At 45.6% G+C, this 23325-nt stretch overlaps 2 protein-coding genes across 8 annotated transcripts in view; one reads left to right on the forward strand and one right to left on the reverse strand.

Annotated features, from left to right (window-relative positions):
• JAK1 (Janus kinase 1) overlaps positions 1-11384 on the forward strand; it is a 46724-nt gene extending 35340 nt beyond the window's left edge. Inside the window, exons 11-25 of the mRNA XM_088169615.1 lie at positions 407-593; positions 2104-2210; positions 3197-3343; positions 3542-3629; positions 4779-4906; positions 5088-5223; positions 5597-5748; positions 6522-6672; positions 6971-7065; positions 7351-7543; positions 7760-7884; positions 8281-8453; positions 8786-8903; positions 9141-9251; positions 10193-11384. Of these exons, the coding sequence (XP_088025741.1) occupies positions 407-593; positions 2104-2210; positions 3197-3343; positions 3542-3629; positions 4779-4906; positions 5088-5223; positions 5597-5748; positions 6522-6672; positions 6971-7065; positions 7351-7543; positions 7760-7884; positions 8281-8453; positions 8786-8903; positions 9141-9251; positions 10193-10294 (2013 nt within the window). The 3' untranslated portion in view covers positions 10295-11384. The remainder of the gene's footprint in view (positions 1-406; positions 594-2103; positions 2211-3196; positions 3344-3541; positions 3630-4778; positions 4907-5087; positions 5224-5596; positions 5749-6521; positions 6673-6970; positions 7066-7350; positions 7544-7759; positions 7885-8280; positions 8454-8785; positions 8904-9140; positions 9252-10192) is intronic.
• A 145-nt stretch (positions 11385-11529) lies between these two features.
• The window catches only part of RAVER2 (ribonucleoprotein, PTB binding 2), a 30566-nt gene continuing 18770 nt past the window's right edge, over positions 11530-23325 (reverse strand). The window contains exons 7-14 of one of the 7 annotated variants that reach the window (XM_088169621.1): positions 21899-22003; positions 21563-21674; positions 20154-20362; positions 18392-18503; positions 17924-18069; positions 16749-16838; positions 16096-16218; positions 11530-13439 (exon numbers count right to left, since the gene is read on the reverse strand). In XM_088169621.1, coding sequence (XP_088025747.1) covers positions 13329-13439; positions 16096-16218; positions 16749-16838; positions 17924-18069; positions 18392-18503; positions 20154-20362; positions 21563-21674; positions 21899-22003 — 1008 coding nt within the window. In that variant the 3' untranslated portion in view covers positions 11530-13328. Of the gene's footprint in view, positions 13440-15626; positions 16219-16748; positions 16839-17923; positions 18073-18391; positions 18504-20153; positions 20363-21562; positions 21675-21898; positions 22004-23325 lie in introns of those variants that run through there. The other 6 variants (XM_088169620.1, XM_088169622.1, XM_088169617.1 and 3 more) reach the window with 6 other exon arrangements.

The raw sequence follows: 23325 nt of genomic DNA on the forward strand, positions 1-23325 counted from the left end.
TTTTTAAGTTGAGATTTTGAAACCCTGCTTCAGATTCTGCAATTCTTGACCAAAGGAAGAAAAAAATTGCTCCAGAAGAGGCAAAACTGCATCTTCTCAGGCTCTGCAAAAAAAACAAAAACCAAAAAACAAAAAAAACACCAAACCATAATTTGGGCTTGTTGGGTGATTGCATCTTTATGTTGCTGCTCTTCTCTTTGAGCCTTCCTGGGAATGAAAATCCCAGGAATTTTGGTTTGTTTTTTTTTTTTTGCTTTGTTGCAGTTTGATTAGAGAACCCTGGCTTAGGAACAGGGGATGAGCTGGTCCTACACGTGGTACCAAGGTTTTGGGAAGCCCTGATGGCTTCACAAATAATTCTTGCATTCCAGTGATCCTCTTTGCTTTCTTTTCCCTCCACCACCAGGTGATGAATAACTCAGGCCCCTACAAGAACTTCCAGATCGAGGTGAAGAAAGGGGGATATTTCCTCCATGGCTCCAACAAATCCTTTGCATCCCTGAAAGACCTCATGGATCACCTGAAGGGACAAATCCTGAGGACAGACAACATCAGCTTCACCCTGAAGAGGTGCTGCCAGCCCAGACCCAGAGGTAACTTGGCCTTGCAGGGTTGAATTGTTGAAATTAAATTACAGGAGGCTTTTTTTAGGGTATTTTTAGTGCTGTATCCTGCTGTGAAACTCTTTAAAATAAAGAAGTTTAAATTTTTTTTCTTGTCTGAGGAGGAGGAGATTTGTCAGAAGCAAAACAAGTGCTGTGGGCAGGTTTGAGGAGGGGAGAAGAGAGTTGGAAGGTGCTGTGCTGGCTCTCATTGTGTGAGCTGGTGCTGAATAACTCAAATAACTCATCTGCACGAGGCAGCAGGGAAGGTTTTTGGTCCCAACTGATGTCCTGAAGAGCCTGGTGGCAGGAAATCATCTGTGAGCTCCCATGTGAGGGACAATGGGGCAGTTGTTTGGGTGATGGCAGCACCCTCTGGAGCTGTTTGCTATGAACTCTGAGTGTCTTGCAGCTGAATTTTGTGTGAGAGAGGAAGCACAGTGGGGTGATTGTGCTGAGCTGATAATGGTTTCCTGTTAGAAGCAGGGGAATAACTGAGCCACATCAGTCACCTGCTGCTCTGAGGCTTTGGGAGAGTCCCTGAGCTCCTCACTCTGCACAAAGAACGTGGCTCATGCTCTGGAGCAGGGGGACATTGCACAGTTGACATTTTGGTTTCATTTTGATGGCTGGATTTGGAATAAAAGAAAATAAAAAGGCTCAGGGAGTTGATTGCCCACTTCAGCTTCTCCCTGGCTTTAGTTCCAGCAGGATTCAGTTCATGTTCCCTCTCCTGTCTCTTCCCTGGTGAGTTTTTTCCTCCTTTTTGAATATTTAATCAGATATTCACAAAGAAGTTCAGGGGATACAGGACTAAAGCAGTTTGGCAGGGTGTGATTATTCCTGGTGATTCCAGAATCCCAGATGAGGATTTAGCCCCAGTGCCCAAGTTCTGCTCACAGCAGGAAGAAGCCCCAGATGGCCACACACATCCCAGTCCATCCTCCCCAAATGTCTGGAAGGCAGAATTCACCTGCAAAAACTTCTGGAAGTGTCCTGCAGCAGTGGGGAGGAAGCACTGGATTTTTGAGTGTGTTCCCCATTCCCCAGCTGAATTCCAGAGCCCTGGGAACGCTGTTGGTGTCTCCCAGAGAAGGAATTTGGAAGGAGGTGAAGAGGAAATGAGACTTGCACACATTGGAGAGGAGGTGGCCCTGCTGGCAGGAGGGGATGTGGGATATTTTATTCCATTTTATTCCATTTTATTCCATTTTATTCCATTTTATTCCATTTTATTCCGTTTTATTCCATGTACAGCACAGATACTTTCAATCTTTGTGTAGAAAACTGTTCAGTTGCTCAAAATCACCCTGATCTGGCTGATAATAACTCTGTATTTAAATTAAACTGTGCTTCAGTGATTTCTCTGTTGAATGAGGAGCAGAAGTCAAGTCCAAATTTCTTTTTCCTCCATTTTTTGAGGGATTTTGATACTGGGAAGGGGGAGTGCAGTTTCTCTGAAAATCTTTAAGGATATTTTCTATCTCCCCCTGCCTTACAGAAATCTCCAACTTGCTGGTGGCAACCAAGAAGGCCCAGGAGTGGCAGCCAGTGTATCCCATGGGGCAGCTGAGCTTCCACAGGATCCGTAAGGAGGAGATTGTGCAGGTGGGTGCTGAGCCCCCCCTGGCTCCAGGAATGTCCCTGAGCCCTGCAGGTGACACCAGCCCAGCCCTGCTGCCTGCTCCTGCCACTGCCAGCTCCCCTCTGCAAACTCCAAAGCAAATAAATAAACTGGAGTTTATTTGGATTTCGGCCTCTGTGGACAAACAAGAGCTTGGGAGTGATGCCTTTCACTGGAAATGAAATTGGTATTTAAGTTTTCTAATGGAAAAGAGAGGTTTTAAGGTCATTTCTTGGTAATCTTGAGAGCTGGTTTGTTGTGGGTGTATTTTTAAAGCCTGACTTATCAGAGAAACAGAGGTTTAAGGCAATATTCTACAGTAAAAAAAAAAAAAAAGGTGAAGTATTCAAAAGCTCTGAGCAGTCAGAATTCTGTGTTTAAACCTCGCCAAATTTTCAAATTTCCCCGTGTTTGTAATTGCTTATTCAGGGGCATTAAATCAGATTTAATGTTGCTAAAAGAGCTCTTAAATTGTGCACTTGGCTTCTTCTGGGGAAATAAAAAGGTATTGGGGGTTTTTTATCACTGCAGCAGAGATTGGGTTTGAATTGTTGTGTCTGCACTCAGCATCCTGCAAAAATATCCCAAGGCAGGATGTTGTTTTGGAGGAAACTGCTTCCCCAAACAAAGCCTTGCAGTGAAATATTACTTCCTGTCACTTTTGGAAACACATGAAAGATCACCTCAGTAGCACTTTGTGAATAAAAGCCCCAGCTGTTGTTTATTCATTTGTTTAGTCTGGGAATGTTCAATCCCAGGGAACCTGTTGGATGGTGTGGAGGTGAAATATCCAAGGAATTCACGTGGGGAGGATGCTCAGAGCTCACTGAAGGAAAAACAATTCTCTGTCATTGAGTTCTCACTGAGATAATTTCAATCTCTAACCACATCAGCCAGAGACTGAAAAAAAGTGCAGATTCCAATAAATATTTGTATAAATCTTGTTTGCTTCCCTGCTGCTGTGTCTCAGGGAGAACACCTGGGAAGAGGAACCAGAACTCAGATTTACTCAGGGATGCTGAGCCTCAAGGATGATGAGAACGAAGGGTACCAGAATGAGAAAGAGATCAGAGTGCTGCTCAAAGTCCTGGACCCCAGCCACAGAGACATTTCCTTGGCAAGTTTTTTTCCTTTTGTGTCTTGTACATGGATAAATTTCAAAACTGGCAATGGGGAAATGCTGAATGTCCATGGGGCAAATCCCTCCCCTGCTGATCCCTGATGGGATTAACCCAGGGCATTTCTTGGGCTGCTGTTCCATGGATGGTTTTTTTTTTTTTGGAGCTGTGGATGTGATTTGTGTCCCTTTCCCCAGGCATTCTTTGAGACTGCCAGCATGATGAGACAAGTGTCCCACAAACACATCGTGCTCCTGCACGGCGTCTGCGTCAGGGACGTGGAAAGTGAGTCCAGGGAGGGACAGGGGACACGGGAGGGACAGGGATAGGGGACAGGGGAGGGACAGGGACATGGGACAGGGATAGGAGACAGGGGAGGGACAGGGACACGGATATGGGACTGGGATAGGGGACAGGGATATGGGACAGGGGAGGGACAGGGATATGGGACGGGGACAGGGATATGGGACTGGAATATGAGACAGGGATAGGGGATAGGGATATGGGATATGAGACAAGGACATGGGACAGGGATAGGGGACAGGGGCTGGGATATGGGACTGGGACTGGGACAGGGATGTTGGACAGGGATATGGGACAGGGACAGGGTTTGGGACATGGAAAATGGGACAGGGACATGAGAAAGGGCAGGGGACAGGGACGTGGGACTGGGACAGGAACATGGGAGGGACAAAGAACAGGGGACAGGGACATGAGAAATGAGACAGGGACATGGGGCATGGGACAGGGACTACAAATACACATTCATTTATATGAAATAAATGAATATTTGTAATATTTACACATATAAAGCATGTACACGTTTTCATGTATATTTTTTATACATGCATTTTTATGTTTATACATAAAAAACCATAAATATGCACATAAAAATGTAAATGTGTGCAATGTATTTTTATGACTTTTTAACCCAAGACAGTCCTAATGTTGTGGTGTGGACACCAGAAGGAGAGCAAAGCTTTAGAAAATGAAAAGACAAATTGATTAATCCCCAGCCTTAACTCTTGCAAAGTCAGGAAAGGAACTGGAGTTACATGTGGATGTTAAACAGGGCCATGCTAAAGGAATTTTGGCACAAGAGCACAGGGGAACACAGCAGCCTGTGGCTTATTTTTTTCTTTTATTTCTAATATGCTTATTATTTTCTATTATTTTTCTGTTATGTGCATTAAAATTCCACCTTTGGAATTCCTGGTTCCAGATTTAATATTCATTTGCCACATGAAGCCTCTCAGCCTTTTAATCTGGACTCTGAGCACTGAAATAAACTTAGGGCAAAGTGAAATAAAATCATTTTCCAAGCACCTGGGCTGGGAGGTGGGAACACAAATTAAATTAATTAATTAAATTAATTAAATTAAATTACTCCAAACAATTGACTGCAGCCCTGACTTTCTGCATCTGCCTTTGTAGATATCATGGTTGAAGAGTTTGTTGAATGTGGGCCTCTGGATCTGTTCATGCATAAGAAAAGTGAAGTTCTCACAACCCCATGGAAATTCAAAGTGGCCAAACAACTTGCAAGTGCCCTGAGCTACCTGGTAAGAGACACCTTGGCAAAGGTTGGGAATGCTTTTCCTCCTTTCCTTCTTTTCTTCCAGTTCCTTCCCAGGTGTAATTTTGGATTTCAGCTTGGAATATTTTAGGGATGCTCTGTGGTGTGGATATCCTGGAGCACTCTCAGAATCTCCCTCTCACTGTTCTTTCCCTGTTTTTCTGTAGGAGGACAAGGATTTGGTGCATGGGAATGTGTGCACCAAGAACATCCTGCTGGCCAGAGAGGGCATTGATACCGAATATGGGCCTTTCATAAAGCTGAGTGACCCAGGGATCCCCATCACTGTGCTGTCCAGGCAAGGTATGGCCAGATCACATCCCCAGGGAAAGGCAGAAATGTCATTTATTTATTTATTTATTGCAGCCAGAACTGGCTCTGGAATGGGGGGCAATCAGCTTTCATGGATCTGCAAACACACAGTGGCTGTTCAGAGCATTCATTTGTCTTCCAATAAATGTTGTGTGCAGTGAGATGAGACAGAAGGAATCTCAGTTTGTGGATGGCTCCAGGCACGAGCCTGTGAAAGCTGCAGGAATAAATTCCTGAAAGCAAAAATTTGAGAATCAAGAAACTGGACAAATTCTGCAGCTCCAGTTTATTTCACACAAGACTAATTCAGTTCAGAGCTGGTTTTTCCCTGCTGTGATATTCACTCCCTGATGTTTTATCCCAGAGCGTGTGGAGAGGATCCCCTGGATTGCACCTGAGTGTGTTGAAGATTCCAAAAACCTCAGCATTGCTGCAGATAAATGGAGTTTTGGTACAACCCTGTGGGAAATCTGCTACAATGGAGAAACTCCACTGAAAGACAAGACCTTAGCAGAGGTAAAACTGTCACACAAACTTGGATCCATCCTCTTGGGCCCTTCAGTTTTCCCCCTTGTCCTCCCTGCCTTGTCCCCAGTCCCTCTCCAGCTCTCCTGGAGCCCCTTTAGGTCCTGGAAGGGGCTCTGAGCTCTCCCTGGAGCTTTTTCTTCTCCAGACTGGACAATCCCAGCTCTCCCAGCCTTTTCTAAGCCCTGTGTCCAGTTAGAAGCTGAGTGAGATTCTCCCAAACATCTCTTGTTTCTTTTGGGTTGATTCCAGAGGGTCTCTCAGGGGACACTGCTGCTGTTCACTGCAATTTAAAGAATTGGGGTCACTCTTGTTGTGCCCTTCCTGCCCTGCAGGGTTGGGAATGCCCATCCCAGCCCTGTCCCACCTGGCCTGGAGCTGGGACCTCTCAGGGCTGTGAGGAGCACCCAGGGTGTCCTTGGCAAATATTTCCTGGTGCATAAATAACTGGGAAAACCTGGCAGGAAATGATTGCTGAAAATGGAAATATTCTTTTAAACACCTCATGGGTGTTAAGTGGTTGCTCCAGATCCAGCACAAGAGGAATTCTGTACTGTAAAGATCCAAGTTCCAGCTGAAAAGGGAGATTTCCTTGGCAAAGCTGACACTGAATTAAGGATTTAATGGTCACATCCTCTGATGTAGAATCTCAGAATTGCTCAGTTAGAAAAGACCTCAGAGATCCTCGAGCCCAGCCATTGCCCCAGCTCAGAACTGTGAGTCATGGAAGTTAAAATTCCTGGGATTTCTGTTCGTTCCCACAGAAGGAGAGGTTCTATGAGGGGCACTTTGTGCTGGCCACACCATCCTGCAAGGAGCTGGCAGATCTGATGAAGCAGTGCATGAACTACGACCCCCACCAGAGACCCTTCTTCAGGGCCATCATGAGGGACATCAACAAACTGGAGGAGCAGAGTAAGGCCAGGGGGCCCCTGGAGGGGGGGGACCACGGAATTCTGGGGTGGGACAGCTCGGGAGGGACCTGGGACAGCATCTGGTACAAACCTGATGGGAGCTGCTGCAGGGTGGGAAGTTCACCAAGAGAAATCTGGGTGTGGGTGTGGGAGCAGAGCCAGAGTGGCACGAGTGGATGGAGAATTCCCTGTCACAAAGGTGGGGAAAAGGAAGGAAAGATGGGGCAGTGGGAATGGAGCAGGGATGTCTTGGAGTGTCAGACATGCAGGAATCTCAGCTGGGATGTTTCCCCTCCTAGATCCTGATATTGTCTCAGAGAAGAAACCTGTCACCGAGGTGGATCCCACTCTGTTTGAGAAGAGGTTCTTGAAAAGGATCCGGGATTTGGGTGAGGTAAGAGGAATGTCACCCCCAGAACACAGCCAGAGCTCCTGGGTGTCCCCACAGCCTGTGCTGTGTCACAGACACCCAAACCAGTGCCTGGGTGTCCCCACAGCCCCTGCTGTGTGACACAAACACCCAAATCAGTGCCTGGATGTCCCCACAGCCCCTGCTGTGTGACATGAACACCCAAAACAGTGCCTGGATGTCCCCACAGCCCCTGCTGTGTGACATGAAAACCCAGACCATCCCTGTCTGAGCCTTGTCCTCAAAGATGCTTTTTTCTCTCCCACCCAGGGCCACTTTGGCAAGGTGGAACTGTGCAGATATGACCCAGAAGGTGACAACACCGGGGAGCAGGTGGCAGTGAAATCCCTGAAGCCAGAGAGTGGAGGGAATCACATTGCTGACCTCAAGAAGGAAATTGAAATCCTGAGGAATCTTTATCACGACAACATTGTCAAATACAAGGGCATTTGCACAGAAGATGGTAAACCATGCAGAATATTAAAAAGTATATGGGTTTTCCTTTAGAATTATAAATGTCCTGCCTGGAGCAGGTTTTCCTGTGGGTTGGCTCAGGGATGGATGATGGGAATGAGCCATGAGGTGTTTAAAACACTGCTGGTGCTCTGGGCTTGTACAAAAGCTGTTGGTGTTCACAATGTGAGAAAAGTCTGCAAATTAAACATGCTGTGTTTTTTAGGAGGAAGTGGGATTAAACTCATCATGGAATTCCTTCCCTCTGGGAGCCTGAAGGAATATCTCCCACGGAACAAGAACAAGATCAATCTCAAGCAGCTGCTCAAATATGCAGTTCAGATCTGCAAGGTGAGCTGGGCTCTGAGCCTGCAGCTCCTCCAGCAGGATGAGGGGGGATGGAAAACATCAGCAACAAACCCATTTTCCTTCTTTATCCCCGAGGATCAGAATCCTAAAGCAATCTCTCCCACGCCCTGGGTGCTACTGGCACAAAGATCAGCAGGGGAATAACGAGGAGGTTCCAAGTTCCAAAGTTTGCTGGGAAAAGTTGTTCCTGTGGGAGGATTTGGAGGATCAGGAGGGAGGGCAGCACTTGGGATGTTTTGGCAAGAGGAAAAGAGCAAGGTGAATTCTAAAGGGATGGAAATGAGAGTGCACAGCGTGGTCAGGCCATGTGAAGCAGTAACTGGAGAAAAAGGGATTAAAGTATAAAATAAATAAAAGGTTTCTTTTCTCCTCCCTTAGGGCATGGACTACCTGGGCTCCCGTCAGTACGTGCACCGTGACCTGGCAGCCAGAAATGTCCTCGTGGAGAGTGAGAACAGGGTGAAGATTGGGGACTTTGGGCTCACCAAGGCCATCGAGACAGATAAGGAATATTACACTGTCAAGGACGACCGCGACAGCCCCGTGTTCTGGTACGGCCCAGGCCAGGCCAGGCACCCCTCTGCTCCCCAGGACCTTCCTGTTTCTATAAGAGGTCTAAGTGAAGACACACCATGAGAGCAAGGAACAGGCACCTGGTGGACTGGACTCACCTCTTGTGCTGTTGATTTCTTCCTGTACTTAATGATCCATTTCCTCACTGTTCAGGGTTTGGTCTCCTTGTTTTCACAGTGCCTTGCTGTGAACACACCTCATTCCTTACATTTTCTTTATGTGCAAGGGCTCCAGCAGCACAGCTGTGGCTGCTGAGTTGCTGTGGCTGTGTGTGAGCCGTGGGTGTGACGCTGTCCCCTCGTGTCCCCAGGTACGCCCCGGAGTGTTTGCTGCAGAGCAAGTTCTACATCGCCTCGGACGTGTGGTCCTTCGGGGTGACACTCTACGAGCTCCTCACCTACTGTGACTCCGAGTCCAGCCCCATGGCAGTAAGTGGCTGGGACACAAATGGCTGCCAGAGCTGCTTCAATCCCATCAGTTAAAAAAGATTATTCTTGTTTTTGGCAACAAGGAGAGGAATCAGAAAATCATCAGCTGATTTGGGGAGGGAGGGAACTTAATGGTCATCTCCTGCCAGCCCTTCCGTGGGGAACACCAGGAAACACCCTGGTGCTTGTCCTTGCAGTGGGGTGAGGGATTCCCAGCTGATCCTGCTGTCCCCACAGGAATTCCTGAAGATGATCGGCCCCACGCAGGGACAGATGACGGTGGCGCGGCTCGTCAGGGTCCTGCAGGACGACAAACGGCTGCCACGGCCACCAAACTGTCCTGAGGAGGTGAGGGAGGCATGAGGGATGGATAAATGATGGATAAATGATGGATAAATGATGGATGGATGGATGGATGATGGATGGATGATGGATGATGGATGATGGATGATGGATGATGGATGGATGATGGATGATGGATGGATGATGGATGGATGATGGATGATGGATGGATGATGGATGATGGATGGATGATGGATGGATGATGGATGGATGGATGATGGATGATGGATGGATGATGGATGATGGATGATGGATGGATGATGGATGGATGATGGATGGATGATGGATGGATGGATGATGGATGGATGATGGATGGATGATGGATGGATGATGGATGGATGATGGATGATGGATGATGGATGGATGGATGGATGGATGATGGATGGATGGATGGATGATGGATGATGGATGGATGATGGATGATGGATGGATGATGGATGGATGATGGATGGATGATGGATGGATGATGGATGATGGATGGATGATGGATGATGGATGGATGATGGAAGGAGAAGGTCAGGTCAGGTCCATCCCTGTCTGGACACTGATTCAGCCCCAGAGGGGTCACGTGTCCCTGGTTCCACAGCCCTGACCACTCAGGTTGGAAAACTTTCAGGAGTGCTGGGAAAAGGCATTTCCAAGGGTTTCAGTATTGTTTTAAGATATTTTTTGATATTAACATTCCCAAGTCCATGGTGTCCCTTCAGAGGGGTCAAGGACTTGCTGTAGTACCTGGATCCATGACCATTCCTTGGGAATTCCTCTGATTTTGGCAATTCCTGGGGTGCAGCTCCCCGGGTGCTGTGCTGGTTTAAACCTGAACTGACCAAACCCCCCTGCTCAGCAACATCTGAGGTTCATTCAAGGACACTCTGCTGCATTGTGTTTACTGGAAAACCCAAAGAAATGTTTTAATTCCTTTAAAAAATCCCTGTTTCTGTTGCCAGGTGGATCAGCTGATGAGGAAGTGCTGGATCTTCAAACACGACGAACGCACCACCTTCCACAACCTGATCCAAGGATTTGAAACAATTATGAGTAAAATGTAATTAATTATTTTTATCCTGTCAGGACTTCAAATGCCCAGCAAACTATCTATGCCCAAGGCTACATTTTTTTTTTTTTTTTTTTTAAATTTTTTTTAAACTCCTGTAGTTTCTCCTCTGGCTGAGCTGATGTGGTTATAAAAGATTCTTTTGCCAACAGATTGAAGAGTTGGATTTTAAAAGAATTTAAAATATTTGGGCAAAATGAACTCCAGCTCCCTTTGCTGCTGTTCTTGCAGGGCAGTTTTATCCTGCTCTGATTCTGGTTGTGCCACAATTGGAATTGCCCTGATGGATGATGTGAGCTGGGAAAATCCACTGGCATTTCTCAGCTTAAACCTCAGCCACTGGATGTAAGAGGACTCAATTAATAATTTTGAAGTTGGCTGAAAAAATATCCTTCACATGCACTTAAATCCTAGTAAGAAACAAAAGAACCTATAAAATATAGGAAAGACAAAATGTTCAGCTCTTTTTAACCCACGAGGTCCCAGTCCTGAGCTCTTACAGATATTTTTTAAGAAGTGTTGAAAAGAACCATCCCCAGAAATGTGGAGGGGTGGGCACAGTTGTGCATTTCTGTGAGAGCCTCAATTTTGGGATAAAGAATTTGCTTTTCCTAACTCCACTCCCACATTCTTCCCCCTGGAGCTCAGGAATTCCTGGAGATGGAAAAGAACCCAGTCCATGCCCAGAGTCTGGAGGGGATTATCCCAAAGGAAAAAAAAAAAGGCCTGAGCACCCAGGGGTGTCCTGGGCAATGGAAACCCCTCCAACAAATTTTTTTATAAAGAACATTTTGACTCAGCCCATGAGTGGTTTAACTGGAACCTTCTGCTGCCATCATTTTTCCTACCACACCTGGAGTTGGAAAATGCTCTGAAGAGATCCTCGAGTTTTGGCAATAATAGAAAGAGGTCTATATATATATATATAAATATATATAAAAATGGTAATTATGAGCTCCAAGGAGGTCAGATTTATTTTTACAGTGTTATTGTTTCTGTATGTCACGTAGGAAGCTGAATTTAATCTGTAAGCACTTTGTTACTCTTTATACAAACAAGTCTAATAAAGAATTTTTTTTTTTCTCCATGTGCCTCCCTTTTTAATCATAAATTAAAGAGAGTTTTAAAAATGGAATTTCCATAGCAGTGGTGTTCTTTCAAAACTTTTTCCTACCTTATCTGATTAAAAGAGTGCAGAGTTGTTTTCCTCCCCAGAAAATCCACTCCAAGTAAGTACCAACAGTTTATTTTCATTGAAAAGTGTAACAAGTTGAGAAAGTTGCATATACAAACAGTTGAAACAAAATATTACAAGTGAATTCATCAATACATACAGGCAGAATCCCAGAAAAGCTCCTGGCTCCTGTTTGTGGAGCAGTTCCAGCAGCTGAGGAAATTTTTGACTGGGATTTTTTTTTTTAAGCTTTGAAAATGTGGATCCTGGTCACATCCCAAAGCTTGAAAGGCAAAGTTTAAGACTTTTAATTAAAAAAAAAAAAATCGGTATTGAAAAATGGCTTCAGTGTTTTCTAGCAAAGAAAAGGGAGAAGGAGGTGGCTCCTGGCCTTGGTGAACTCAATCCAAATGGATTTGCAGCAGGATTCCAAGGAATTGGAATTCCAAAGCCTTGGAATGAGGGCTGGCTCCTCCTTTACCTGTCACTGATGGCAAAAGGAAGGATTGCTGATCTCCAAGGGCTGATGGCAGAACAGAACAACTCGAGCCAGAGCTGGTAAGAAGCTAAAAATACAAAAAGTCTTTAAAAAAAAAAAAAAAAAAAAAAAAAAAAGGAAAATACACTCAAAAGTGGGAAACCATGTGGGGTGGCCCAGAAGAGCTGTCCCACACCTGTGGAAGGACAGTGCTGCCTCACACTGGGAATGATTTCCTCCATGGAAAAGCTGTGGATTCTCAGCCTAAAAACAAAGTGATTCCACTGGCCAAGGATCAGCTCTCCAAATCCCAGGGAGTATTCCAAGGCAGCACAGGACAGCATCTCCCTTTGAGCAGGCATTGCTTGAGAACATCACTGAGGCTCTGGGAATCCATTTGGTATCACTCCATTCCAGGATTAAGAAGATACATTAAAAATTGAAAGGCTGTAAATGCAGAGCTCTTAATCCTGGAAAAAGGAAAGTTGGGAACCCCCCCCCCCACCCCCGACACATCTGGAGTTAAAAAAATACAAAATAATCACTATCAAGACTTCCTCTTTTAACTTCCTCAGGCTGAGGACCGCAGAAAGGATCAGCTTTCTTTCCTCTGGGTTTTTATTGCTTTCAGCTGGAGCTGCCCCAGCTCCCCAAGTCCCTGTGCTCTGTCCCTGAGGGGACAAAGCCACCACTGTCCCCTCCTCTCCAAGTGGCAGCAGCCACCGCCTTTGTCACACCCGTCTCGTGTCCTTGGGTGTGCCAGGACAGAGCCGGCGCCTCCTGGGACACTCAAGCCCACGCAGAAAGAATTCCTTGTCTGAAGTTAAGGCAGCAATAAATAACAGAGGGATTCCCTGGGCCGGGCTGGGAATCCATCACTCCGAGGGGTGGATCAATCCTCGAGTGGGGAGGATCAATCCACGCGTGGGATGGATCAATCCTCGAGTAGGGTGGATCAATACACCCGTGGGGATGGATCAATACACCCATGGGATGGATCAATACACCCGTGGGGATAGATCAATACACCCGTGGGGATGGATCAATACACCCATGGGATGGATCAATACACCCGTGGGGATAGATCAATACACCCGTGGGGACAGATCAATCCTCGAGTGGGGTGGATCAATACACCCGGGGGATGGATCAATACACCCGTGGGGATGGATCAATCCTCGAGTGGGGTGGATCAATACACCCGTGGGGATGGATCAATACACCCGTGGGGACAGATCAATCCTCGAGTGGGGTGGATCAATACACCCATGGGATGGATCAATACAAGCGTGGGATGGATCAATACCCGGGTGGGGATGGATCTGGGGATAGATCAATCCACCCGTGGGGGTGGATCAATCCTCGAGTGGGGGTGGATCAATACACGCGCTTCTTCTTCAGCGAGGATTCCGAGTAGCGAGCCGGGAATTCCACGGGGCCGGGCTCGGGGGAGGACACGAGGTACGAGGAGCTGCGCTTCGGGGCCACCTGCGGGTGACACAGCACAGTGACACTCTGCCCAACGCCACCAGGGCAGTGCTCCGAGCCCCAGAGGAACGACAGAACTACAACCATTAGAATAGAAGTGTGTAACATCACATGGTGAAGGGTTTTAGGTATAGGGCAAGATGGAGGTTTTAAGGAGTTGGTTTTTCTTCCTTCTTGTCCTTCCCCTTGGGTAGAAAATGCCACACTGCAGGTCAAGGGTGATTGGTCATTGGGGTAAAAGTAAAAATAATTCAGGTGTTAGCTTTTAACTGGACTGCTTGGCTTTAAAAGACCTTGTAACCATTTCTTCATTTTAATTTGTTAGCTGCAAGTGCTGTGGCAGTCCCTGTAACATGGATAAGAATTAATAAGCATCTGAGTCCTAATATGAAAATCCTGTCTGTCCTGCATTAATCCTGACTCTGGCAGAAGAGGAAAAAAGAAGATAAAAACTTAATACCACCACTGCCAATGAACAGTGCTCCAGGCTGGGAATTCCCAGTGAAGTGATGTCAAAAACCCCACTCCTTTGGCTTTGAGCCCCAGGGTTTCCCTAAAAAAAACCCCACTGTTTTTTTTTAGGACACCTGATGTGCCTGAAATGTGGGAAATAGAAAAGGTACAAGACTTTTAAAAAGCTGCATGAAAGGGAATCTCAAAAGAGAAAAATGCAAAAATACTAAAAATACAAGAACAAGAAACAGTAAGGCTATAAGCTATGTAAAGATAAGCCTCAAGAAAATATGTTAAACAAAATAATAAAGTATGTCAACTTAATAATGAAGCTTTAGCCACCGTTTTAAGCTATTACAATGCTTGTTTACAAGCATTCTTCAAAGCAAGATTAATTGGCCTAAGCAAATGCCTGTCAGCTTTTAATATTATACTATTGACTAAAAAGTTGTTAAAAGACTTTGTAACAAAAAAAAACAACTTTGCTGTTATTAGCAGCTAAAACTGTTTCCATCTCCTGTGCTTAACTCTGTAAAATAAAATTAATAATTATAATGAAATAAAGCTTCAAAACAAGTGCTCCAACAATCCTGTCCCGTTGTTTGTGTTTATATGTAGGTAAATATAAAATAAATTAAAATATCCCAAAAAACCAACAAGGAAAGACTTTAAATCTCTTTAAGCCTTTCCAACCAGGAAAGACTTTTAAGTTCTGGCCCTGTCCTCTCTCTCCTGCAGTTTTGAGAGCCCTGGGGTTGTCACCCATGTCCTGTGTCCCTCCACCAGCTCCTGCCTCACACAAACCCCCTGACCCTGCTCCTCCTGAGCCTCTGTAACAGCAGGATTTTAAAAAGCCCCAAAAAAAGCCTCCAAAAAAAGGATTCCAAGGAGCTGCAGGGTCCCTGCAAGCACAGGCACACAAGCACACCCTGAGCTGACAGAGCAGCCTCTCCACTCCCATTTAGCTGCAGTTGCAGCAGCCTGGAGGCCAAGTGAGCTGCTGTGCCTGTGCCAAGGGACTGAGTGTGCTCCTCCTGCCTTTTATGGCTCCTGGCATGAACAGCAACATCCCAGGGAGCTGCTCTGCACCATCCCAGAACCTCTCTGGACATAAACTGAGAGGTGCTGCTCAGCTCAAACCCCACCCTCTCTCTCCTTCTGTTGCCATTCCATCATTTCCAGCCATGTCAGAGCTGGTGGGAATCTGAAAACTCAGGTTTTTTTTCATGTCCCAGCCCATGGCCAGGCTTTGTACCCAGGAGTCAGGAATTAAAAGGAATGCACTGTCTCCAAAATCTCAAAAAAAAAAAAAAAAAAAATTTCATGCCCAGTCTAAAACAGAATTTAATCCTGTGGTGCAAGGGCCAGGCCCCTCAGCTCTGCCATCCATAAAAACAGGAGCAATGGGATTTACCTCAGCACAGGGACAGGAATTCCTCAGCAGTTCTAAATCCTAACCAGACTCCATAAATTGGCCCTCACTGTTTCCAAAGCATTTGGAAATGTTTCCATTTATTGATGAAAACTCAGTGTCCACTGGAGCCCCAGCACAGGAAGCTTTGCTCAGTGAGTGTGGCTGAAGAAGGCTGCAGTTGACACCTGGTGGAATTCCAAATAAAAGCCATTTTATCCCCCACGATCCAGTGTTGGTAATCTGGATGATGCCCAAGACCAGGTAACCCTGCAGATGCTCCAAGAACTGTTTTAGAAACACACTCCAAAAAAAAAAAAAAAAAAAATAAACTGTGTATTTTCCTAATTAGGCAAGTAAAAATCTTTAGATTTATCCCGTGTTTTTTAATTTGCTTTTCAGGAAATTTTGAGCTGCTGTCTCCACTCCAGAGATTCTATCCCAGTGCAAACCATCTGCAAGTCAGACAAACACCCATTTAAATCCAGTGTGAATCTCCTCCTCTTTTCCTACTTTATTTGCCTCCTTCCAGGCATTTTTTCACACTGCTATCTCTCCAAGAAGCTCCTAAAACCCCAGCCTTGCTCTGCCCGTGGGTTTTGGGGCACTGAGAGGAGCTGATCCCCAGAGCTTGCAGGGTTCTGGAGCTGGCCCAAGCTCTCCTGACATTCCCAGGAATTGTGTGCAGGAGGGATGCACAGGGAAAGCTCCACTCGGGGGCAGCAGCACACAGGGAAGAGGAATCTGCAGCCACTGCTCTTCCTCTCCTCTCTCCTCTTCCTCTCCTCTCACCTGCTTTAAGGGATTTGCTGGGGGAGGCTGCAAGCCCTGCTGGGATCCCTGGGCTCCACTCAAAAGGGCAGGCACCACCTGCAGGCAGGTGCTGTAGTCTGGGAAAGATCCACCTGTAAATTCCTGAATCCACAACGGGATCCATGAAGTAGAAGGAAGAAAGGTTTAATAATTCTCCTTTTTTTTTTTTTTTTTTTTTTTTTTCTCTCAGCAGGTATGGAAATACCTGAGTATTAAATTCACAGCAGCTCGGGTGTGCAGCAATTCCCGGAGTAAAATGTGGGATTTGGATGATGGTTTAATTTGTGTCATTCCTTTAAAAAGTGGCTTTCTCCTTTGTCACAAAAACCTCAGTTTGGGCAAGAAACAGCCCTTCCATGCTGGGAAATGCCATTAACGGTGTGCTGCTTCTTGGTGGGAATATTTTAATCCATTCCTGAGTGTTCCAGGTGATTTTGGATGGTGGGATTTTAGAGAGGGATGTTTTGGCTGTGACCCCAGGGGGGTGCAGGGCTGCCCTGCAGCAGTGCCCATGCAGTGCCTTCACCCCACACTCAGCCCCTCATTTCTGTGCCAACACACAAAGCAGGTGTCCTAAAGCTGATGGGAGCAACAGCCAGTGGAGACAGCAAGAAAATGAAATTATTTCTCACCTCAGAGGCTCCATTTTCCAAGCCATCCACTCTGGCCTGGGTAGAGTGATGTGCCTGAGCATAATGCTGGTACCACTGCTGGGCAGCCTCCTACAGAGGAGCAGAAATCCTCTCCCATGTCTGCCTACAATTCTTACAACCCAAAGCTCTCCAAGAAAACTTCAAAACACCTTTGGCACCAGTGGTGAAGCTCAAATCAAACATTTAAAGTAATGGTAATGATTAAAACATTCAAGAGGAACTCCTGGCCTGGCAGTAAGGCAGGGACAATTCCTGTTATGGGAACAGCTCCAGGGATCCAGGGACAGCCACAGCTTCTCTGAGCACCCCCACCCTGCCAGGGAACAATTCCTTCCCAATATCCCATCCATCCCTGCCCTCTGGCAGTGGGATCCATTCCCTGTGTCCTGTCCCTCCCTGCCCTGTCCCCAGTCCCTCTGCAGCTCTCCTGGAGCCCCTTCAGGCACCAGATCTGATCCAAGAGGGGTTTGGCCCCTGGCAAAGCTCAGTGCAGTGACCCTGTGGCCAGGCTGGGAGCCTCCCAATCCAAACCCTCTCCATGCTCAGGGGTCACAATGTCCCTGCCAGCAGCCCAGGAGAGTCTCTGTCTCCTCTGGGGAGGAGGCAGCTCTCAGATTTGATCTGTACAGTTCCAGGGATGGTTAATGAAAACCTGGGAATGTTCCCTGCCAGTGTCCTGTGGAAGTGGCTCTGAGCACTGCAGCACTCCCCAAACCCTGCAGCTCATGGCCATGCTCTGATCACCACGTGGGGCAGATGGGGAGCACATCCTGTGCACTGAGAGCAGCTGCCAAGCATCCCCCAAGCTGTGCAGGAACTGGGAGGCTGAGCTCTCTCCTCTGGGATCCAGCCAAAGTTCAAGACTTAAAAACTTCTGGGGAAGGCAAAGAAAAAAAGCCCCTGGTTTTGAAGGCAGACACAAAAGCCAAGGCAGGGGTGCTGAGAAGTCATTTTTTAGTGAGTGTCTGGAGCTCAGGCTCTCAAGAATCAAATTTTTTTCAAGGGTTGTGATTTCAGCAGGGACTGTCCTTTGTGCTAAATCTGCTCTGAACACTGAAAGAGATAAAAGTGTCCCTTGAGGAAGAACACCCAGAGAAAACAAGGAGCAGCTCTGGGAGAATCCAGGGGAGGACACCAGGCTGTGCAATTCCTACCTGTGGGTATTCCCCAGGCTGCTGGGAATAACTGAAATAATTTTCCATTGCATGTTGTGATGCAGTTCCCTGAGCCACAGCAGCATCCAGGACATTGTTTGGAAGGCTGGTCTGCTGTGGAGGACTGGAGGCTTTGCTGGCAATTGCTGCTGGGAACACAAAGAACAGAGTTTGAATAAACACCTGGCTTGTAGAAAACACACAAATTAGGTTCTGGTTCCAGGATTAAAATTGAAATTTGCCTTTTCACATTAGGCTGTGCCCCAAATTAATCAGTGCTATTAATAACTGAAAGGCTTCTAGAAGTTTATGAGCCTCTGAAAATTGAACCCTGTTTAATTACTTTGCAATTTTAAGACACACTATATGATTTCCTTGAGGACAAATGGTCACTAGATTTACCAGGCAAACAGGATGAATATTTGCCATGCTCTGGCTGTGGAAATTTGCAATAAAATGTTTGCTTACCTGGCAGGCAGATACCAGGCAAAACACTTGCCAAATTCAAGTAGGGGTTGGTGCTCAGCCGAATTTCCTTTGGGGGCTCCCCAAGCAGAGAAGTCTGTTTTTTCAAGGGAGTCTGAAAAATGGACAGGACAATCTGCATTAAATTCATATAAAATTGATCAGAAATAAGGTTAAGTGGCCCAGCAGGAGCACTTTTTTTTTTTTTTTTTTGGAAAAAGCTCAGTCCTATGAAAAAAACTCTTAAAACGCAACTTTTGAAATAAAAAACTTTTTGAAGTCAATCCTTCAAAAGTTCCATTTTATTTCAGCAATCTGGACACATTCCCTGCAATTTTTTCTTCCAAATAGTTTTTGTAGGAATGTTTCTCTTCAGATTGCAAGTTCCTAAAGGATATTACAAAACAAACAAACAAAAGAAAACCTTTTATATGCAAGTGAAAGAATAATAATCACTCGAGCAATTCCAGATGCAGGGAGTGAACATTAAGTACATGGCCAAGACAAAAATCAACTCTTTTTACTTGGAGAAATAAGGAAATAAAGGCCAAATGTTAGGAAAATGATGAATTAAGCACATGGCTCCCCAAAAATGTCTAAGTATTGATGCATTTATAAAAAACGTAAATTTTGTTAAGGGAAGAAAAAAAAAATCTGAAATAATGAGGCCACTTAAATGCCATCATCCTCTCACACCTCATCTCCAAGGGAATAAATATATTTTAAAAAACCTGATAATTAAAAGTGGAAAATTTATATACACACACAAGCAACTGGAAACCCAAAGGCTCCCCACCACCACCAGAACTGCTCCTGATTAATCATAAAATTCAACCCCAAGTTCAATTTTTGGCCATTAGAAGAGACACTGCCCCTGAGATAAATTTCACCATCAAACACTGAGGCAAACACATGGAAAAAAGGCCCTGCAGCACCGTGGAGCTGCCTTTGTTCATTCAGCTGGACCACCAAGGAGCAGCATTGTTCTCTCCCCATTACCCACAACTGCAGTGACCTTTGCATGGCTGAGGATGCTCCTGGGATGGAGCAAATTGTACACTGGAGATGCAGGCGTGGTTAAAATAAAGGAGAGAAAGAGGAGGAGGAGAAAAGGAGGAGGGAAAAAGAGAGAAGAGAAGAGAAGAGAAGAGAAGAGAAGAGAAGAGAAGAGAAGAGAAGAGAAGAGAAGAGAAGAGAAGAGAAGAGAAGAGAAGAGAAGAGAAGAGAAGAGAAGAGAAGAGAAGAGAAGAGAAGAGAAGAGAAGAGAAGAGAGAGAAAAGAGAGAAGAGCAAAAAGAAGAGTGAAGAGAGAAGAGATAAGAGAGAAGAGAGAAAAGAGAGAAAAGAGAGAAGGGAGAAGAGAGAAGAGAGAAAAGAAGAGAGAAAAGAAGAGAGAAGAGAGAAAAGGAGAGAGAAAAGGAGGGAGAAAAGGAGGGAGAAGAAGAGAGAAGAGAGAAGAGAGAAAAAAGAGAGAAGAGAGAAGAGAAAGAAAAAAGAGGAAGAAAGAGAGGAAGAAGAGGAAGAAGAGAAAGAAGAGGAAGAAGAGGAAGAAGAGGAAGAAGAGGAAGAAGACAGAGAGGAAGAAGAGAAAGAGGAAGAAGAGGAAGTAGAGGATGAAGAGGAAGAAGCGGAAGAAGACAAAAGAGAAAGAAAGAAGAGAAAGAAGAGAAAAAGGAAGAAGGAAAGAAAGAAGACAAAAGAATAGAAAGAAGACACAAGAAGAGAGCAGCAGGCAGAAGGCAGTGCCTGTGCTGCAGGCTCCTTACCCCCAGGCTGGAGTCGCAGTTCTTGCTGTGCCCGGGGGCTTTGGCGTGCTGGGCCCGCAGGGAGCCGCCGGGGAGGCCGGGCAGCGGCGGAGGGAAGGGCTGAGCTGCCGGCACGGCCTCGCCTTTGTCTGCAGCAGCGCCGGGGCCGCCCAGAGCCTGTCCAAGAGCGGGCTGGGTCGGGAAGAAGGGCAGCACGCCCATCCCTGCTGCTGCAATGGGAGCTGCGTTACGAGCTGCACTCATGGAGAAAACTTTGCTGTTAACACGGCATTGCTTACACAGGGCTCGGCTGGGGGGTTAATGAGGGAGGAGGAGAACAATTCTATTTCTGCTTCACTGCTTTTTGGTCTTTTCCCATCACAAAGGCAAGTAACTCAATCTTAAGCTGATTCAATAAAATTTTGACTTTTCTAAACATTCCCTGTGGTAACTTACTTAGTGCTTCCTGTCATTTTTAAAAAAACCTGGGAACAACATCCTGGAGGATGCTGGATGGGAACACAGGGGGAAACCCCACCTCAACTGGCATTAGGGGAATTCTTTTAACTGAAAAGCTGGAAAGTGTTCTCCTAAATGAAAATTTGGATATTCAGAGGAGCTTTCTGCCCTCCCCTGGGTATTTTTCCTTTGTTCCTGGTTATTGCCATGACTCAGAGCATGGCCAGGGCTGCAGAACACAGGGAGCAGTGGAGGAAACAAGATCAGAAAATCCTGGAATGGTTTGGGTTGGGAGGGACTTGAAGGATCATCCATTCCCATCCCCTGCCATGGCAGGAACACCTTCCAGTACCCCAGAGTGCTCCAACCTGGCCTTGGACATTGCCAGGGATCCAGGGACAGCCCCTGGGAATTCTATTCCAGGAATTCCTCCCCAATATCCCATCTAAATCCATTTTTTTTCAACTCACAGCCATTCCCTGTGTGCTGTCCCTCCCTGCCTTGTCCCCAGTCCCTCCCCAGCTCTCCTGGAGCCCCTTCAGGCCCTGCCAGGGGCTCTGAGCTCTCCCTGGATCCTTCTCCTCTCCAGGTGAGCACCCCCAGCATCCAACTGATCTTCCCTCATAAATACTGAGGGCATCAGTGGCACAGAAATTTGCATTCCAAATTGACACCTGTCACAGACTGGTTATTAAAAACAAATTTCATAATAAAACGAAGGCAAAGAGCAAATTTGAAGGCAAATTTGTGGTGCCTCTTAAGCAACTGACATTTACCTGCTTTGAAAAACCCCACAAAATGTCACCCCCAGATAAAAGCACGTTCCAAGTGCACAAAAAAAAAAAAAATGGCAGTAACTGAGCCAGCAGAGTATTTAACAACCTGCTTTTGTTACACAGGGACAAAGTCAGGTGCATAACGTGAAGCTGGGCTTTTTTACTGATTTGGGATGAAATGAAAATGTCATTTACACTTGAGAGCTTCTCCTCGAGTTGCCAGGCCTGAGCTCACTGCTGGCATCACCCCTATGCCCAGCACTGTCTGCAGCAGCATTGTTGGAGGTTCTCCCAGCAAACCTGGTTTCTAAAAGGAAGAAGAGAAAACTGTGTAAACGATTCAAATAATCTGCTCACAGCTCCTTTTTTTTTACAACTTCCACATTCTCAACCTTTTCAGCACCACTCAACCGTTCACAGAACCATGAATAGGTTGGGTTGGGAGGGAACTTAACGTGGTGATAACAATTTATTTATTTTAGGAATTATAGGAGTGTTGAGAGAGAGTCAGAGTTGCAGGGATGGCCTTACACTGTTTGCCTGCATGTTTTCCATCTTCAGGAGCTGCTGCTGGGGCAGGGGCAGGTGAGCAGGGTTCTGCAGCAGCAGGCTGGAGGTGCTCCCCAGAACTGAGCTCTGAGAAAGGATTAAAACAAGGCTTAGTTGGCAGGCTTAGAACATTTTCACACAGCACTGCTTGAAGAAATTAAAGATTCTCAGTTAGGACAGCAAAGGAAAAGAATAATTTCCTTCACAGAATTGATTTTATTTCAGATAAATAACCAGATATGTTCCCCTCCATAAAAATCCACATGAAATCCTACTCCAGAGCCATTAAAACCTGACAAATCACAGTGCCTGCAGATTGGCAAGTTCACAAAATATTCACATTGTTCATTCAAAATATTCTGCATCAGTTTGCCACCAGAACTGAGCCACTGAATTAATAACTTTGGGGCACCCTCTTCAGACTCTGCCACTGGTATATTCAACATTATGAGCTCTGGCCAGCACTGAGGCTTAAAATAAACTTTAAAAGATATCATGATTTATGCTGCAGGCCTGGAAGTGTCTGGCAACATCATCTGCCAGTAAAATATAGGTTGTTCTATAGCTTGTTGTACAAAAATAAATGTACAGGACACTGTGATCATGCCAAGTCCACTCTTCTTTATTGTTTTTTCATCACCAAACCCAGGGGTTGAAGACTGCAAAACACCATCCAAATATTTCCAAGTCTGGAAATGTCTCTGGGTGGCAGGGTTAAATTCTCTAGGGAAAAACTAAAATATGATCTTCTGAACTAATCTATGATCTTCTGGAGTCAGAAATGTGCTTTTCCAAACAAGGATGTGCCATATCTAGATTAGTTATGCATTTATTTTAATTGTCTCAGTGATTTACAGGGCTAGTTATTGTCACCAGTGCCAGGGGCTGCTCCTGCTAAACTTGGCTCCAGTCACAAAATCAAAATGGTTCATTGCAAAACTTCCAGAAATAAAAGAGTGGAAAAATCAGTTTGGTCAGAATCTTCAGAGGAAAGGCTCTGGATTAACCAAGATTTAATAAATGAGGAAAACATCCCTGAGAAAGCTGAAAATGCATTATTTTGCCACAGAATAATTTATAACTCAGAGAAATTAAGAGAAACAAGTTGAAAATCAGACAACCTCGAGCTGAAAAATTACTGGGTGAATAACCTTCAAATCCTCTCTGTTGGATCCCTTTTTAAAGAATTATTTTAAAATATTTATTCACATTCTGTCACTTTACAAAGCCCTGGATATAAAATAAAAACCCAAGAAATGCAGGCAGCTAAATCAGCATGACTGGGAAGTGTTTCAGTGACAACACTGAATTTCAAGACAATAAAAATAAAACAGTGAGCTGCTTCTCTGACTTTAGAGAATATCCCAGAAGAGAAAAATGTGACTTCTAGGAGAAATTTGGATCATCAA

The sequence above is a fragment of the Sturnus vulgaris genome, chromosome 9 (assembly GCF_052056855.1).
Source record: "Sturnus vulgaris isolate bStuVul1 chromosome 9, bStuVul1.hap1, whole genome shotgun sequence".
Taxonomy (NCBI): Eukaryota; Metazoa; Chordata; class Aves; order Passeriformes; family Sturnidae; genus Sturnus; species Sturnus vulgaris.